Here is a 17,620-nt window from a genome sequence, read left to right as displayed (position 1 = left end):
GTTTGCAATCGTTCGCATTGCAATTACTCAAAAACTGTATTTAGGTGCTCCAGTCCCAAGACCAAGCTAATTGCCTCTTCGACACTCAAGAGAGGAAGTCAACGAGTTACCGGTCTCTGGGGGACACAGGCCCGCCCTGCGGGTGTTTGCGTCAGCTCACCATGCCCCTGTCCAGTGAGCGTCCGGTCTCTGGGGGACACAGGCCAGCCCTGCGGGTGTCTGCGTCAGCTCACCAGGCCCCTATCCTGTGAGCGTCCGGTCTCTGGGGGGACACAGGCCAGCCCTGGGGGTGTCTGCGTCAGCTCACCAGGCCCCTGTCCAATGAGTGTCCTGCCTCTGGGGGACACAGGCCAGCCCTGCGGGTGTCTGCGTCAGCTCACCAGGCCCCTGTCCAATGAGTGTCCTGCCTCTGGGGGACACAGGCCAGCCCTGCGGGTGTCTGTGTCAGCTCACCGCTTTTTTTACAAAAAGTTTCAATAATTTCAAAACAAAATGATGTATTTAAGGATGTGTAACCCAAAGCTATGTGGATGAAAAATAACAGTAACTGAGGCAAGGTCAAGTTGTAAAAACAAACACAGTTTATTTATTAAATACAATCATATACCAAGAGTCCCAATTTATTCAGTATGATAATAACATTATAGGTAAGACTGCCTTGTTTTAAACTGGCAGCAATGCCATGCAGCAATTATTAAGTTAATAATAATAATAATAATAATAATAATAATAATAATAATAATACAAACTAAATTAAATGTGTACAATAAATAAGTTAAATAACACACAAATGTGACACAAATAAAAAAAATGGACCAAGTGACAAAAATAGTGACAAGCACCTCCTTCTCACTTGATAAAAACTAAAAGAAACTCGCCAGAGACCCAAATAACGAAGCTGTGTTGCAGCAGCACCTGCATGTTATTACCTGCCCCACATGTTTAAATTGTGAGGCTAAACACAGCTTGATTATCAGGCATGCCCCTAAAGACTAATAAGTGTCAAGGTAGCGAGTGTGCTGAGCTGGCTGTATACACTTCGTCCAAAAGACCTTTTTCAGTAAATTTTCAGAAAAGTAAACACAGATCAGTACACTTTTTCTTTAAATATGTTTGCTACACAGCGTTGATTTTTTTTCCTACACAACTGAAGGGCTTTCCTTATGTATGTACAGAACTTCAAGTACAGCCTGTCACTTTTCACAGCTCCAAATCTCTTGTCAACAGTGAGGTATTTTGGTTTTCCTCAATCAACTTTTAAGCTTTTTCATCTCCCTTCTTTTAACTTTGTTCTGTTCGCAAGATCTATCAATTTCTTTCTTATTTCGGCTACTGTTCTTTGCCCTTCCCCAACAGTGTTTACTGAATCATTTGCAACTTTTTTTTTTTGCTTCATCACTAAAACTTCCAGAAAACTTTGTGTTGACCAGCGCTATTTCAATAAATGTATCATTTTTTTGTTCTTCAGAAAACTGCTTTCCTTTGCAACCCTGCTATTGTGTATTTACCTAATCGGTCACTGTGCCTTAAAATGGATTACCGAGTTCGTGATTTCGCTCATTGCAGATCGCAAAAGAGCGAGCGCAAGCGAAGGAACTTGCAGAGTGCTTTATGAAACGCACGCAGTGCCGACCTCTGTGTCCCCAGGCCCCTGTCCAGTGAGTTATCGGTCTCTGGTGGGGACAGGCCAGCCCTGCGGACGTCTGTGTGAGCTCACCAGGCCCCTGTCCAGTGAGTTACCTGTTCAGTATTATCATTTTTCTTTTTTTTTTTTAAAGCAGCTAGCTAATTTCAGTACCTAATTTGTGGCTAATTAGTTTAACTTTCCTTATTGTATTATATATGTATTGCAACTTTTGTATTGAGTTTATTATTAATAATAATACACTAATAATGAATTCTGTAGATTGTCGTTAAAAACACATGTACATTTTGCCATTTTTCTTTCTTTTACTCAATTGATTCAGGATGGCCCTGCTTATTGACGCTGTTGATGTGGTTTAACCTGGTGTATATGGATGCTTATAACCTCTCGCTGCTCTGCCTCTGCCTAGTGTCTGGGCTAAATCCTGCCAGAACTGAACAGCTAAAAAATGACAGTATTACACAACTGTAGAGTCACATTGAATATAAACTAAATGAAAATGCATGGCTCACTGAGGAATAAGCATGCATGTCTGTGTTAATCACTTTATAAAAATAATTTTCTTGATTACACTAGCACCTTTTTTTTATTTTGAGAAAAATGTCTGGACAGCAGGACCTTTGATCTTAAACTGGGACTGTCCGAGCTAAACCAGGACATCTGGACATCCTAGTGCTGAGGAGAAACAGTCCCAGACAGTGCTGGCTGCATAACTCTCTATGTTGTCAGATAGGATTTTCTGAGTCTGTGAAAGGACTGATCTGCCTTCAGTTTCCACTTCTCACCTGACTGTACCGAAGTCTTGAAAGGCTAAAGGTATAGATTTTTTTTTATACTATAGTATGTTATGCTTTTGCAATCTATATTAAATCTTAAATGTAAGTGTGTTTTTTGGCTGGTTTTAAAAACATAATTTGGCTACTTTTTGAGGTGTTGCAAATACAAACATCAAATAGAGGGTGCTTATCAGAGATTCTGGAGTGTACCATCACAACTGATATGCAGGGAGGTGCATAAAGACTAATTTGATTCCCCCCGGAAGAAAGAGCATTTCACTGGTGCCCAGCACAGACATTAGAGCGGTCAGGTGCCATATAAGCATTTTGAGAACAATCAGTAAAGATTCTTAAGTTAATTATTAAGTCAATGTTTTGCCTGTTGAGACAAGTACTACAACAGCGTTCCAGCTCCACCACACTAGTGGTGAAGAGTAATGACGTCAGGGAACGACTCCACTATATAATTGTGTTTAATGAGTGCTGAGCTTGTGCTAACTGGGGCATTGTGAAAGCACTGTCCACTCTGAAAGGACAAACAAGAGAGCTGGCACATAACAGAATGCCTTGAAATCATCCTTTCTAAAAACAGCTCTTCCAAAACCATCAAGATTATTGTTTGTTTCTATTGCCAGCAACATTCTTCCCCCACACATAACTAGAGCAGGCGTACAAATGTAAGAGTGACAGATAGACAGAGTGCCTTAAAAAACTGACTAGGACACCGCCAAAAACACACAGAGGTTGAGGCTCCTCCATATAGAGAGTGAGGCACTTCCATGTACCCCAAACTCTGATACTCTCAATGGCTTGGATAAGCAGCTCCCTTGATATTTGTGATATTTGTGAAGCCCTGAAGTGTGACCCACAGAACAGTATATATGCAGAGATGTCAGCTGCTACGGTCTGGATGCAGCAGCAACTAATTTGCAGAGGTTAAACCCTCTATTTTGGAGGGTGTTATAGATGTTATAATAGCTCAGGAAATACTTTCATAAATCTAACATGTACTTGTATTTTGGGATTTTGATTTCAGAACCTGTTTCAGCTGGGTTTGACAGGGAAGTGAATGTTCCCCACCCTGAAGTCTTGTCCAGTTTATCTTGCTTTCTCCAGTTCAAGCTGTTCCTCTGTTCTCAGGAAATGAAGGAAATGTTTTGGGCAGCATCATCTGGCCTGTAAGTGCAGAGCTCTCTCACAGGGCTGCAGTGTGCGATAAGAGAGAGATTGGACTGAGTGCAGAGCTCTCTCACAGGGCTGCAGTGTGTGAGAGAGAGAGGGGACTGAGTGCAGAGCTCTCTCACAGGGCTGCAGTGTGTGAGAGAGAGTGGACTGAGTGCAGAGCTCTCTCACAGGGCTGCAGTGTGCGATAAGAGAGGAAGAGAGAGTGGACTGAGTACAGAGCTCTCTCACAGGGCTGCAGTGTGTGAGGAGAGAGAGCGGACTGTGAGTGCAGAGCTCTCTCACAGGGCTGCAGTGTGCAAAAAGAGAGAGAGAGATTGGACTGTGAGTGCCGAGCTCTCTCGCAAGGCTGCAGTGTGCGAGGAGAGAGTGGACTGTGAGTGCAAAGCTCTCTCTCAGGGCTGCAGTGTGCGAGGAGAAAGTGGACTGTGAGTGCAGAGCTCTCTCACAGGGCTGCAGTGTGTGAGGAGAGAGTGGACTGTGAGTGCCGAGCTTTCTCGCAGGGCTGCAGTGTGCGAGGAGAGAGTGGACTGTGAGTGCAGAGCTTTCTCACAGTGCTGCAGTGTGCGATAAGAGAGAGTGCAGAGCTCTCTCGCAGGGCTGCAGTGCGCAAGGAGAGAGAGTGGACTGTGAGTGCAGAGCTCTCTCACAGGGCTGCAGTGTGCGATAAGAGAGAGAGAGAGAGAGAAAGTGGACTGTGAGCGCAGAGCTCTCACAGTGCTGCAGTGTGCGAGGAGAGAGAGCAAGAGAGAGAGAGAGAGAGAGAGAGAGAGAGAGAGAGAGAGAGAGAGAGAGTGAGAGAGGACTATGAGTGCAGAGCTCTCTCACAGGGCTGCAGTGTGTGAGAAGAGAAAGAGAGTGGACTGAGTGCAAAGCTCTCTCGCAGGGCTCAGTGTGCAAGGAGAGTTGTAGAGTGCAGTGTTTGTGGCGCTGTGGAACGGACAGTACTGTCGGATTATCACACAGTGAACGCTGCTGTTATTTTATTTTGGAGGGGGGGGGGGGGGGGGGGGTAGTATCTGCCCAGGTCTAGCAACCCTCTGCTCAAGTGCAGGTTATTTTGTAATGTGGATTATACATACTAACACTAAAACTATTATACCCATGGGTGCTTGAGCCCCGGGGCATTATGGAGACGACACTGCGACTGGTGGGTGCTTGAGCCCTGGGGCATCACGGAGACTACACTGCGACTGGTGGGTGCTTGAGCCCCGAGGCATCACAGAGACGACACTGCGACTGGTGGGTGCTTGAGCCCCGAGGCATCACGGAGACGACACTGCGACTGGTGGGTGCTTGAGCCCCAGGGCATCACAGACACGACACTGCGACTGGTGGGTGTTTGAGCCCCGGGGCATCACGGAGACGACACTGCGACTGGTGGGTGCTTGAGCCCCAGGGCAACACGGAGACGACAATGCGACTGGTGGGTGCTTGAGCCCCGGGGCATCACGGAGACGACACTGCGACTAGTGGGTGCTTGAGCCCCGAGGCATCACGGAGACGACACTGCGACTGGTGGGTGCTTGAGCCCCGGGCATCACAGAGACGACACTGCGACTAGTGGGTGCTTGAGCCCCGAGGCATCACGGAGATGACACTGCGACTGCTGAGTGTTTGAGCCCCGAGGCATCACAGAGACGACACTGCGACTGGTGGGTGCTTGAGCCCCAGGGCATCACAGACACGACACTGCGACTGGTGGGTGCTAGATCCCCGGGGCATCATGGAGACGGCGGCGCCTATGATTGGGACAGATTTTCAAACCAGTCTACTCCAAAGTGTAAATTACTGTCAATTACTCAAAATAAACACCCTAACTTAGTTAAACTGCATTTAATTAAATATCCGCTGGGCTTAGTTCTACTTGTGTAACTTTGACAGGTGTTTCTCTCCTTTTGAAAGGGCCTTTAAAATGAGCTCCAGGGTTTTACTGTTATATCTCTGGTATCACACTAAAGAAAGCTCTCTGTTTGCCTGCTTTACTTTCAGGTAATCTGTTTGCTTGCACTTCCTTGGTCATTTCGTGTGGACAATGAATATCTTCCTAGCCCTTCAACGCTTTGACCTCAACGGGCGTGCACGATTGATGGAATGATTTAATTCGCTGGAATCGCAGTGTGCTGGTTCAGAGGGGTTATGATTTCTAGGGTAGGGATTCTGGTTTTTGGTCTTGCTGCTTGCAGGGGTAGTGGGTTGTAAGGGGTGTCTTGCATTTAGTTATATTCTCTGGCTCTGGAAAAAATCCTTCTTTAAACATCATGGTCTGTTTTTAATAGCTGCAGTTCCGACCATTAATAGCAATCCGCTGCCTTACTTATTCAGTACGATACAATCCGAAAGGAGTGATGCCAACGTGAACACAAGCAAAGTAAATGACACAGCTGACCTGCACCTCAACAGCTAAACCTCAAGAAACCAAACATCCGTGTAGGTCGTCATGGGTTCACTGAAAGAGGTGAAATCGATAGCAGTCAGTAGCCCCTATTTCCACCTGAAAGTCAATGTAACAATTAATACTAACATTGCCATCAATGATGGACTGACATTTCAGACTTGCTAGTAACATTTTCAATTAATATAAAATTAGAAATATGTTATATAAAGCAAGTAATAAACCACTGGCAACATTTTCAAATGTGTCAGAAAGATGTGAAAGGTTATAACTGCCATGTCTTAGGACCCTCTTCAGTTTGATTTTGTGTGGAAGTATATTCACAAAGCACAGTGTTGCAGGGGGAGAGGTTAACAGTTACACTGGTGTACCACATTGAATCTGAGAGCTCTATTGAGGCCATATAGAGGCTTTAAAGCTAGACATGCAGTCTGTGTTATAAGCCCCTGCACTCTGTGTTCCCCTGCACTCTGTGTTTCCCCCCTTGCACTCTGTGGTTCCCCCCTGCACTCTGTGCTCCCCCCCTTGCACTCTGTGTTCCCCTCCTGCACTCTGTTTTCCCCTGCACTTTGTGTTCCCCCATGCACTCTGTGTTCCACTGCACTCTGTGTACCCCCCCTGCACTCTGTGTTTCCCCCGCACTCTGTGTTCCAGCCTGCACTCTGTGTTTCCCCCTGCATGCTGTGTTCCCCCCCTGCACGCTGTGTTTCCCCTGCACTCTGCGTTCCCCCCTGCACTCTGTGTTTCCCCTGCAATCTGTGTTCCCCCCCTGCACTCTGTGTTTCCCCCTGCACTCTGTGTTTCCATCCTGCACCTTGTTTTCCCCTGAACTCTGTGTTCCCCCCTACACTCTGTGTTCCCTCCCCCCCTGCACTCTGTGGTTCCCTCCCTGCACTCTGTGGTTTCTCTGAACTCCGTGTTCCCCCCCCTGCACTCTGTGTTCTCCCTGCACTCTGTGTTTCCCCCTGCACTCTGTGTTTCCCTCTTGCACTCTGTGTTGCCCCCTGGACTCTGTGTTGCCCCCGTGCACTGTGTGTTTCCCTCTTGCACTCGGTGTTTCCCTCTTGCACTCTGTTTCCCCCCTTGCACTCTGTGTTCCCCCCTGCACTATGTGTTCCCCCCTGCACTCTGTGTTTCCCCCTGCCCTCTGTGTTCTCCCCCTGCACTCTGTGTTTCCCCCTGCCCTCTGTGTTTCCCCCTGCACTCTGTGTTGCCCCCTGCACTCTGTGTTGCCCCTGTGCACTCTGTGTTTCCCCCTGCACTCTGTGTTTCCCTCTTGTACTCTGTGTTTCCCTCTTGCACTCTGTTTCCCCCCTTGCACTCTGTGTCCCCCCCTGCACTCTGTGTTCCCCCCTGCACTCTGTGAAATCTGTTTCTCCCTGCACTGTGTGTTTCTCTGCATTCTCCGAGGTGACATTTACGGGTTTGCCTATAAAAGGGAAGCGATTCCCATTGACTTGTAATCGCGACCCATCAGTAGGAGATGCTGTTCTTTGCCAGGTCTAATGAAATGCAATTCCTGGAATGCGTTCTACTTTATCAGTTCTAAACTACATAGCTGACAAGATGTTATTCGAATCTTGCTTTTCTGAAAACGGTTATATCAGTCATGCAATTCTTTGGAATGGCTAATGTGGTGATTTGTGTGCTGCATCCAGGGGCAGATTACTTATGGGAGATGCCAGTCTCCTAACGGTAGGGGGGGGGGGGGGTCCAAGGCAGCCAGCGAGGCACTAATAGGACGTGGCAGAGAGGTGAAGAAATGAGGGCTTTATCTCAGTTATTGGCAGTTTTATTTGCAGATTTATTTTTTATCTGCAGAAGTTTTTAACATAACACCAATGCAACTACTTTATTTTTCAGGTCTCAAAACAATTGAGCATTGCCTTTAGTTTACCATGCTCATTTTTAACACTAAACAGATCACTCTGCACTTAGCTATATCCTTGGTTCAACTGCAGCATTCAGCATTCCTGAATTTAGAAGAACTAAAGGACTCAAATATTAAGATCAAGAAAGATAAAAAAAAGGTGTGATTAACCTGTATTGAAATTGTGTTACTCAACAGCCCGTTTAAATTATGTTACTGACAGCCCCTGTTTAAATTGTATTACTGGCAACCCTTGTTTAAATTATGTTTATCTCCCTGTTCTTCCTTGCTCACTAAATATCTTGAGACCCCTGAATAGACAAGAAGGTACCCCAAATATATCAATTCACCCCACAGACACACAGGGAGCAGCAGAAACCCAGCATCACCCCACAGACACACAGGGAGCAGCAAAGACCCAGCATCACCCCACAGACACACAGGGAGCAGCAGAGACCCAGCATCACCCCACAGACACACAGGGAGCAGACAGAGACCCAGCATCACCCCACAGACACACAGGGAGCAGCAGAGACCCAGCATCACCCCACAGACACACAGGGAGCAACAAAGACCCAGCATCACCCCACAGACACACAGGGAGCAGCAAAGACCCAGCATCACCCCACAGACACACAGGGAGCAGCAAAGACCCAGCATCACCCCACAGACACACAGGGAGCAGCAAAGACCCAGCATCACCCCACAGACACACAGGGAGCCAGGTAGCAGGACTGTACAGGGGGAGTCTGCACAGTCATTTTGCAGTTTCCCCCCCCATGCTTTGCCCATGGATATACTCTGCATTTGCCATAATTTACCATTTAGTTTTTTACATGCTTTACCAAATCTCTCTGTGATTCACAATGCATACCTATGCATTACCATGTGTTACCATGCTTTGTTACACTTTGCTGTGCTTTTATTGTGGGAAACTTTTGTAACGGCCAGTTCACATTGTTTCAATGCAACCATGAAAGTGAATTGAATGAATGCTGTAAACCAGTGATGCTCGTACTGCATGTGACCCCTTGGGAACAAATGTGTGGCCCCTTGACTCTAATTGAAATTGACCCTTGCTGTTCTATCTAGTATCTACTCTCGTCGGTTTAATATTCAGCCTACAGATCTGAAGTGCCGGGGACCACATGACTGCTGAAGAAGGGTTTGATGCAAGATGACTTTTGTAATAGGAGGGAATGTGTGACCTGAGTGTGATGTTAGGCATGTGTGTTAGGAGGTGTGGCCCATGGCAGCGATCCACACGTGTGTATTGCAGGAAGGACCCCGCTGTGACTCACCTGGGTGTCCAGGCTGCAAAGGCTGAGGGAGTCTTCATCTCTCTTACTCTGCTTCCGCTTCCTCTGCAAGAAAACAAAAGAGCAGACGTTCAGAATCATAGAGCGTGCTACAAAGAACAACACCTGCTCACTGGAGAACACACAGCCTTATTAACAAGACTTCTACTCAAAGAACAACACAGCTCACTGGAGAACACTCAGCAACAAGACTTCTACTCAGAAGAACAACACAGCTCACTGGAGAGCACACAGAGCAACAAGACTTCTACTCAAAGAACAACACAGCTCACTGGAGAACACTCAGAGCAACAAGACTTTTACTCAAAGAACAACACAGCTCACTGGAGAACACTCAGCAACAAGACTTCTACTCAGAAGAACAACACAGCTCACTGGAGAACACTCAGCAACAAGACTTCTACTCAAAGAACAACACAGCTCACTGGAGAACACACAGAGCAACAAGAATTCTACTCAGAAGAACAACACAGCTCACTGGAGAACACACAGAGCAACAAGAATTATACTCAAAGAACAACACAGCTCCCTGGAGAACACTCAGCAACAAGACTTCTACTCAAAGAACAACACAGCTCACTGGAGAACACTCAGCAACAAGACTTCTACTCAGAAGAACAACACAGCTCACTGGAGAACACTCAGCAACAAGACTTCTACTCAAAGAACAACACAGCTCACTGGAGAACACTCAGCAACAAGACTTCTACTCAAAGAACAACACAGCTCACTGGAGAACACTCAGCAACAAGACTTCTACTCAAAGAACAACACAGCTCACTGGAGAGCACACAGAGCAACAAGACTTCTACTCAAAGAACAACACAGCTCACTGGAGAACACTCAGCAACAAGACTTCTACTCAAAGAACAACACAGCTCACTGGAGAACACTCAGCAACAAGACTTCTACTCAAAGAACAACACAGCTCACTGGAGAACACACAGAGCAACAAGAATTCTACTCAGAAGAACAACACAGCTCACTGGAGAACACACAGAGCAACAAGAATTATACTCAAAGAACAACACAGCTCCCTGGAGAACACTCAGCAACAAGACTTCTACTCAAAGAACAACACAGCTCACTGGAGAACACTCAGCAACAAGACTTCTACTCAAAGAACAACACAGCTCACTGGAGAACACTCAGCAACAAGACTTCTACTCAAAGAACAACACAGCTCACTGGAGAACACACAGCAACAAGACTTCTACTCAAAGAACAACACAGCTCACTGGAGAACACTCAGCAACAAGACTTCTACTCAAAGAACAACACAGCTCACTGGAGAGCACACAGAGCAACAAGACTTCTACTCAAAGAACAACACAGCTCACTGGAGAACACTCAGCAACAAGACTTCTACTCAAAGAACAACACAGCTCACTGGAGAGCACACAGAGCAACAAGACTTTTACTCAAAGAACAACACAGCTCAAAGCTGAAAGGAATTTTGTCACATGTGAAAGAGATCTTGAAGACTGATTGTTTTCCTTTCTAAATCAGAAGAAAGGAGTTTACTTTATTGATCTTTCAAAAGTTTGTATCTTAAAAGTAAACAGCCACTGATTGAAAATGACGATGAATCGAAAGCAGCTGACCTCAGACCATTCACACTGATTGTTGGCAAACCAATCCCATTCTTACTAATGAGGGCACTTTGCCTTGATTGCTTCCAGACGCACACCATCAGGCTATTTATAGCACAAATACATTTTTATCACTAGAAAACTTTTATCATTTTCATTTAATTGGATGCTAATTCTGGAGTTTGGTTCTCATCCAAATGCGGTTCATGGAAACCTTCCTAAAGACAGGGCTAATCGAATTCTAAATAGATGTCTGTCCTGCTTTGTGATTGTGTCAAGAGGTTGTCAAAGGGTCAAGGTAGCAAGTCTGGTTAATCCAGCAGGAACAGAAATACAGAAGCAGGAGCTTCCAAAAATATCACAAGATTTTATTTATTCAGAAAAAACTGAACAAGAACCAAAGAAAATTAAAACAAATAAACAAAACTAGTGTACACAAAAACAATTAGCTGTCTTATATACCTGAGAGACCTAACTCCTCCCTCATGGTTAAACCCTTAACATAGGTAGGAGACACTATATATATATATACACACACACACACACACACACACACACGATACACTAACTAATATAGAATAATATTTTCATGCACACACAGAGATGTGCATTTTGGGACCAGTAAGAAAACATGGGGTAGCTTTCTTACATAAATGTACCTTTGCTTTCACACACCTGATGAGTTAGACTGAGACACACTACACTGAGCATTCCAGCTTGTACTGATGAGTTAGAGAAACACTGTACACTGAGCATTCCAGCTTGTACTGATGAGTTAGAGACACACTGTACACTGAGCATTCCAGCTTGTACTGATGAGTTAGAGACACACTGTACACTGAGCATTCCAGCTTGTACTGATGAGTTAGAGACACACTGTACACTGAGCATTCCAGCTTGTACTGATGAGTTAGAGACACACTGTACACTGAGCATTCCAGCTTGTACTGATGAGTTAGAGACACACTGTACACTGAGCATTCCAGCTTGTACTGATGAGTTAGAGACACACTGTACACTGAGCATTCCAGCTTGTACTGATGAGTTAGAGACACACTGTACACTGAGCATTCCAGCTTGTACTGATGAGTTAGAGACACACTGTACACTGAGCATTCCAGCTTGTACTGATGAGTTAGAGACACACTACACTGAGCATTCCAGCTTGTACTGATGAGTTAGAGACACACTACACTGAGCATTCCAGCTTGTACTAATGAGTTAGAGACACACTGTACACTGAGCATTCCAGCTTTTACTGATGAGTTAGAGACACACTGTACACTGAGCATTCCAGCTTGTACTGATGAGTTAGAGACACACTGTACACTGAGCATTCCAGCTTGTACTGATGAGTGAGAGACACACTGTACACTAAGCATTCCAGCTTGTACTGATGAGTTAGAGACACACTACACTGAGCATTCCAGCTTGTACTGATGAGTTAGAGACACACTGTACACTGAGCATTCCAGCTTGTACTGATGAGTTAGAGACACACTGTACACTGAGCATTCCAGCTTGTACTGATGAGTTAGAGACACACTGTACACTGAGCATTCCAGCTTGTACTAATGAGTTAGTGACACACTGTACACTGAGCATTCCAGCTTGTACTGATGAGTTAGAGACACACTACACTGAGCATTCCAGCTTGTACTGATGAGTTAGAAAAACACTGTACACTGAGCATTCCAGCTTGTACTGATGAGTTACAGAAACACTGTACACTGAGCATTCCAGCTTGTACTGATGAATTAGAGACACACTGTACACTGAGCATTCCAGCTTGTACTGATGAGTTAGAGACACACTACACTGAGCATTCCAGCTTGTACTGATGAGTTAGAGACACACTGTACACTGAGCATTCCAGCTTGTACTGATGAGTTAGAAAAACACTGTACACTGAGCATTCCAGCTTGTACTGATGAGTTAGAGACACACTACACTGAGCATTCCAGCTTGTATTGATGTTAAACACCCTTCCTGATAACAAGAGAAAGTGAAGATGAGTGATCAGAAACACAAAGAAAGTGAACCTGTACTGGAATAATTGATCGCAGTTCTCATCACAGCATGAACATGGCTCATTTGTGAGTCTGTAGGGTTACTAATTGGAGTGTTCAAGCAGCTGTAGGGGTTGAACAGTGTATGTAACAACTCCGGGCTCTTGCTCATTTAAATAATATACTTGTTTGTGGGTAGCTCTGAAAGCAAGGACTGGGTGCAGCCATAGCAACATAGACCACATTATGCTACATTTTTCATATGCAGTATTGCAATTGGAAGGCACAATGGGTCCAACTGCTGCTCTAATGCAAAGTTTTCAAACATTTGTACATGAATAGAAAAAAATCTAAAAATTCAAAATTAGTGTAATCAAAAACTGCAGCTAGCTGCATGCAGAAATAACTAATTTGGAGTTGCTTATTTCAGTTACAACTGGTGGAAACTTTGCACTGCACAGAAAAGATCTACTTCAGGTTGCTCAAGGCTTCAAACAGTTTTGAACTCAAGTGCCTTGTTCTAATTTGTCAATGGAAGGTCCTACTCATAGTGAAAGGAGACAGCGTGATCTCTCAGCAGCTTTGTTACTGTATGACTGTCTTCACATCACTTCATGTTTTCAATGAGTTTTCATACAATGTGTTATTGTCCACCCATCCTTCATCTGTAACTGCTTAATCCTACAGAGGGAACCCAGGACCCTGGAGCTGTGAGGCAGCAGCGTTAACCACTACGACACTGTGCCGCCCATGTGTTATTGTACTCTGTGTTATTTGTACAGGTCTACTGGGTAGTGTTCCTCTGTATTGTCCAGAAAAACACATTCAGAATCTTTTTCCAACCCTTGCTGCAAGCAGGTAAGCAGGTGACAGGCACAGCGCCACAGTACAGTACACTGCCAGTAGAAATAAGGGTCCCATTGATGAGGATGACAGAATTACCCGACAAGCCCCACACAGGGTTGTTCTTTAGTGACCACAGCAGCTCTCCATTAACCTTAATGGAGTATGACGCTCATATAACAAGTACAATGTATGGAAAAGAAAGTATGTTTAAACACAAATGAAACGGCTCAATTCCGAGAATGACTTTCTTAAATCAAGCTTCACATCTGCTGAGCAATGCAGTGTGATATGGAGCAGTACGATTCTCCTGGTCATTTTGTCATTGGATTGCAAGACAGATTCCAAAATGAGAGCCAGTAAAATTGAAAGAGTTTTTTCCTCCAGTGTTGAACTCAAACATAATTATTTACTGTCATTTTTTTTACTTCTCTCATTTGAACCTGCTCTTACTACTGATTTTATTGTACTCTGTAACTGCTATTACTGTATCTGTAATGTGATACTTTGTAATGTGATACTTTGTAACAACTTTAAGTTGTCTTGGATAAGGGCGTCTGCTAATAAATAAATAAATAAATAAATAAATAAATAATAAAAACAAACACAATTTCAACACTGTGCCCCTGATTAATCAGGTAGCGCGACACTAACAATGTGGAATGACTGGTTGGACAGACCCCTGTTTCCTAACAATCTAACTGTACCTGAACACACAGACCCCTGCTTCCTAGTAATCTAACTATACCTGAACACAGACCCCCCCTGCTTGCTAGTAATCTTAGTATAGATACTGGCCCCCTCTTCATTGACATGTGCACCAGACCTGGCAGTAACTATGAAGAACAATACGTAAGCGGACGATACCTGGTACACCACTTATTAAAAACTGCTTGTTCAAATTCTTCTGTGTGCGTTTGAAGAGGACTACTATCTATTCATGGATACCAAGATACTAAGCAAGCAAGCCCACTCGAGGACCTTCTAATAGTAGTGAAACTTGAAGCACTTTCAAAATGAGTGCTCTCATTTTAAACTCAATGTCAACAATCTGCAAGTCTTGCAAATAACCTAGCAGAAACTGCAGTTGTTTTTCATTCACTGTTCCGCACAGTGGCAGGCTGTGGTTTGGCAGTTAAGTAGTTAAACCGCAGCAGGTGCTATCGTTCACACCGCGGACGGTCCTGCTTTCAGTGAGAAATCTTTGAGCTCTGCAGCTATTTTATTTGAAACATAGGGAGGCTTCTGTTATCAACTGACATTTCTAAACTTGTTTAGCCATGCACCAGCCCACAGGTCAGATTGAATTAGCTTTGCTGTCTGCGCCACACACCCAGAACCTCTCCACTGATTTAATATCAGTAACACATTCTGATATTCTCAGCAATGTATGCTAAAAAAAGGAATGTCCTTACCAAGTCTCATCACCACTTAATAAGCAGATCTCAGTGCGTGTAAAATAAACAGCGTGCGTGAAAAGAAATTGGACCTGACGTGCCTGACAAGCGTTGAATAAATGGACTGCAAAGGGTTCAATTTCATGGATGGTATATGCAGTGTTATTAAATGCTGGCTGTTAGTGATCACATGACCATGCAGAGACTTTTACACTACCCTCAATTGGAATCACTCAGTTTGGCCTCGTGCCTCACAACAAACCGAGGGTGCACAGTAACTGCATACAGTAACTCCTGCTCATGCTGTTCTTATTAATTATTATTTTGTTTAAAAGCCGCTATAAGGACAGTTACACTATAAATAAAATTACAGTTCAGTTATTTTTCTCTTTACAGATGAAACGGTTGTTGTTTTTTTTTTTTTTGCTAGACTTGCATAAAAAAAATAAACGTATGATTAGTCTGGAAGAAGTTTTATTATTTAAAAAGTGGTCCAAACTTGAGCAAAGGTAAATCTGGCCGTATTATGGACCACAGTAAATCAATGCTACACCCCCTGGAGTTCACTGCAAGAACTGCAGTTTACATTGAACAAATACAATCTTTGTTGAAGCATGTTTACTGCAGAATTACATTTAAACATTGATACTGTCAAAAATAAAACAGGTTCAGAATCCGCAGCTTTTATTAGACTTGCATTTTAAATCTCAGAAACAATGATCGCTATCAAAACAAACACACGACAAATTACATAATTATAATGAAATGATCATTTATAAAAACTGCATTTTAAATTAAAAGCTAATTAAAAGCAAATTTCAACAGGATACACTTACTGTCATCAAGCTGAACAAATATCCAAAAATCACTGCGCATTCTGAAAACGTGAAAGATTTCTAGTATGCAATTTTTGTCAGTTTCGTTACTATTTGTAAATGTAGCACTATTGAGTTATGGATGAGCATTTTAGAGTAAGGGGCACCTGGCATTCCCCTTTTTGAATTGCTGCTAGGTCAAGGTCTCATGAACAGGCAGCCCATACCCTTCCTCTAATAGGGACAGACACTGAGACTGTGGTTTGCATTGCTCTGCTCAGATTCCTGCAGCATCAGTAAAGTGCCTGACTCACCCAAGGATGCACGAAGAGGCAGCACCACACCATGAGGAGTACCAGATTTTCACCAGCCCAGATCTGTGTTCTCAGGCACCTCAGCCCACAAGGTAACCCCTGTACTAGGCTCTGCTTCTGCTGTTGCGAGCTTGTGTAGGCTTCCTTCTCTGCCTGTACTCTTCACTCCCCAGCCCCATTAAACAACAGGATGTGAAGAAGGGAAGCTCGTGTCACAGTGCCGCTGTGTGGGTGTGCAGGGACTGCACCCCTGTGCACACGCTCAGGGCTCTGCGGCCTGTGGTGTCTGATTGAGCACAGTTGTGCAAGGTTCTTCTTTTGATGCAGCTGTTGGTAACCGCAGAACAAGTTTCTACCGGCACGGTTTTCAAAAAATAAGAACGGTGCTTTTTCAAAACTGACCTAGACTGCTGACTCTGAAGTACCTCATATGTTGCTACTCGCTACTTTAAAACCTTTTAAACTACACGGAAATTCATAGGGCCAGATTTATCAAGCGCGTTTAATTTGAAACTGTAGCATTTCAGTTGTCTGCACTAATGAGAAAGAGATGAGAAAGAGAGAAGAGTCACGTAGTCCAAGCACATTTATGCTAGAGAGAGGAGTTGTCAAAGGGTAGACTACTAAGTTGTGCAGGTCCCCACTTTGAAGGATCCCAGGGCGTCAGCCTCAACATTACTGGGGAGTTGGTTCCAGGCTCCGACAATTCTTTATATGTAAAAAAAGTGCCTCCTGTTATGAATGGACCTGTGGTATTTGGTTTATTGAATCGCTATTATTAGCCTACATTATAAGAAAATATTTTTATCTCATGTCATCCAAAAGTTGATGCATGCCTTGTTAAAAACTCACAGCACGCCACTGATATTCTGGGAAATGACTGAAGCGGTTAACATGTACACATCAACAAAATCTGCTGCTACCGGGAGCTGGGTTCAGGGCAGAGGGGTATTGCAGACGCAGACTCGCACAGTGTACTGGGTAGTGCTGCGTGCGCAACTCGTGCGCAACTTGTAATAGACATTAATCATTATATGCTACAGTCTGATTTCATGTGATAAGGGTGATAAATTTTGGTACTAAGTTTATTTCATAACAATAACCTAACCCTAACCCTAAGGTTTGTGGGGTATTGGCTGTGAATCACCAATTAATTTGGTCAGTGTTCTCCCCCTCCCACACCATATTTATGGTCATGTGATGAGCTATGCTGGGCGAGCCTTCATTCTGCAGCTACATACTCTTGGTTCAGGGTTCAAGTGCAGGAAGTACGTCCAGCCACTGTGAGGCGCCAGTCGTCCTGTGAGAAAAACTACATGGACTATGGACATGTGAAATATAAATGAATTGAGGTAAGAATTACATTTTAAAACAGTAATTATACATCCCTAAGTATGCCTGTTGTGTATACATTTCAAGGTTTATTTAAAACAAAAAGGTTGCAATATGAAAAAGGTAAAGGC

General features: G+C 44.2%; 1 protein-coding gene across 2 annotated transcripts in view; it reads right to left on the bottom strand.

Annotated features, from left to right (window-relative positions):
• Positions 1–17,620, bottom strand: part of LOC121297954 (rho guanine nucleotide exchange factor 3-like) — a 106,555-nt gene that overhangs the window by 46,656 nt on the left and 42,279 nt on the right. The window contains exons 1-2 of one of the 2 annotated variants that reach the window (XM_041224588.1): positions 16,158–16,256; positions 9,170–9,232 (exon numbers count right to left, since the gene is read on the bottom strand). In XM_041224588.1, the coding sequence (XP_041080522.1) occupies positions 9,170–9,232; positions 16,158–16,190 (96 nt within the window). In that variant the 5' untranslated portion in view covers positions 16,191–16,256. Of the gene's footprint in view, positions 1–9,169; positions 9,233–16,157; positions 16,257–17,620 lie in introns of those variants that run through there. The other variant, XM_041224586.1, reaches the window with a different exon arrangement.

Source organism: Polyodon spathula, chromosome 23 (genome assembly GCF_017654505.1).
Source record: "Polyodon spathula isolate WHYD16114869_AA chromosome 23, ASM1765450v1, whole genome shotgun sequence".
NCBI lineage: Eukaryota > Metazoa > Chordata > Actinopteri > Acipenseriformes > Polyodontidae > Polyodon > Polyodon spathula.
Note: the sequence above shows the minus strand (reverse complement) of the source record. Positions and strands in the feature narration are given on the sequence as shown.